Consider the following 1,911-nt stretch of genomic DNA (forward strand, 5'->3'; position numbering starts at 1 on the left):
GAGGACAGGATACAAGAGTGAGAGGACAGGAAACAAGAGTGAGAGGGGACAGAAAACAAGAGTGAGAGGACAGAAAACAAGAGCGAGAGGACAGGATACAAGAGTGAGAGGACAGGAAACAAGAGTGAGAGGACAGGAAACAAGAGTGAGGGGACAGAAAACGAGAGTGAGAGGGGACAGGACACAAGATTGAGAGGAGACAGGAAACAAGAGTGAGAGGACTGGATACAAGATCGAGAGGGGACATGATACAAGAATGAGAGAGCATAGGAACAAGAGTGAGAGGGGGCAGGAAACAAGAGTGAGAGGGGACAGGAAACAAGAGTGAGAGGGGACAGGATACAAGAGTGAGAGGATAGGATACAAGAGTGAGAGAGGACAGGTTACAAGAATGAGAGGGGATAGGAAACCAGAGTGAGAGGGGACAGGAAACAAGAGTGAGAGGACAGGAAACAAGAGTGAGAGGACAGGAAACAAGAGTGAGAGGACAGGAAACAAGAGTGAGAAGGGACAGGAAATGAGAGAATTTTTACAATCATCCATGCAAACAATGTAATTTTAGTTGTTAAACATTATATGTATGTAGGTCAGTAAAAAATTAGCATTAAAATAAAAAAATTAAAATAAAGCTATGAAGAGGTTGTGTGATGAACAGAGGATGAGCATCTTCATCTTAACAGATGACAGATAATGAAGGAATTTAAATGAAGTGAAGCTCTCTGAATATCATGACTGTAATCAAGTCAAAACATTTCAGCTTAAGCTAACCTTTAGCTTTGTTTTTCTTAAAAGTTTAACACTTTTCTATATTTAATCCACATTTTTTGCTTATTTTACAAAAAGGAAAATATATTATACAGCCTTTCTCTGCAAATACGAGCCTAGCTCTTTGCCTGAATAAGATAGTGAATTAAAATGACTTTACTTGTCTTAGTTGCATTAAAACATTTCAATTTTTGATTCCAGACATGAGCAAAGAAGTTCACCTAAATAAAAATAAAAACAATATCGTAATGTTTCCTCGGTAAGTCTTTCTAAGCCTGTTTTCCAGTTTCTGTGTGTAAAAATTAGCAGAGATAATCTCAGACAGGGGTTCTCCAGGGTTCTACCTGCAGCTGTTGCTTCACTCGTTCGTTCTTCTGCGTCTCTGTGACTCGCTCCTCCTCACTGCGGTCGGTGCTCAGGCCGTCGCTCAGGAGCTCGGCACTTGCCTCGGCGTTCGTTTCGTCCTGCTCGTCATGTTCAGGTGCTGGTGGGGACGTCATGGCCGTCTTCAGCTCTTCCCTGGTCTTCTCCAGGTCTTCCTGTGCTGACAGAGCCTGAGAGGAAAGTGCAATCAACACTCAGACAGAAAGGTTCCTGACAGATGCACACACAGTTCTATGGGCTGCCGTTTGTAAAGTTACACAGCCAAAAATTACCACCAATATTTGTGTTTTATTTAACCTTTTATAAGAAAAAAAAGAACAGATTTATTTTTCAAAGTCAGTTTTTCACCATATGATTCATACATTTATAAATATCATAGTTTATAAACTAAATATTTAACTTGTGACTTAAATATTTAGTTTTGAGCTAAATATTTAGGTTGCAACTTAAACATTTAGCTAGCAAGTTAAATATTTAGTTATCCGCCAAAATAGTTAACTTAAATATTTAGCTAGCTACCTAAATATTTAACTTAAATATTTAGGTGGATAGCTAAATATTGAAGTTGCAACCTAAATATTTAGCTCAAAACTAAATATTTAAGTCACAAGTTAAATATTTAGTTTATAAATATTCAGGTAGTTAGCTAAATATTTAACTTGCTACCTAATATTTAAGTTGCAACCTAAATATTTAGCTCAAAACTAATTATTTAAGTCACAAGTTAAATATTTAGTTTATAAACTATGACATTTATAAATG

The 1,911-nt window shown here is 37.2% G+C and overlaps 1 protein-coding gene across 1 annotated transcript in view; it reads right to left on the reverse strand.

The window, feature by feature from the left end:
* LOC106530686 (radixin) overlaps positions 1–1,911 on the reverse strand; it is a gene marked incomplete in the record, with an annotated part of 41,289 nt that overhangs the window by 1,960 nt on the left and 37,418 nt on the right. Inside the window, 1 exon segment of the mRNA XM_014026356.1 lies at positions 1,110–1,319. Within this exon segment, the coding sequence (XP_013881810.1) occupies positions 1,110–1,319 (210 nt within the window).

The sequence above is a fragment of the Austrofundulus limnaeus genome, unplaced genomic scaffold (assembly GCF_001266775.1).
Source record: "Austrofundulus limnaeus strain Quisiro unplaced genomic scaffold, Austrofundulus_limnaeus-1.0 Scaffold547, whole genome shotgun sequence".
Classification (NCBI taxonomy): domain Eukaryota; kingdom Metazoa; phylum Chordata; class Actinopteri; order Cyprinodontiformes; family Rivulidae; genus Austrofundulus; species Austrofundulus limnaeus.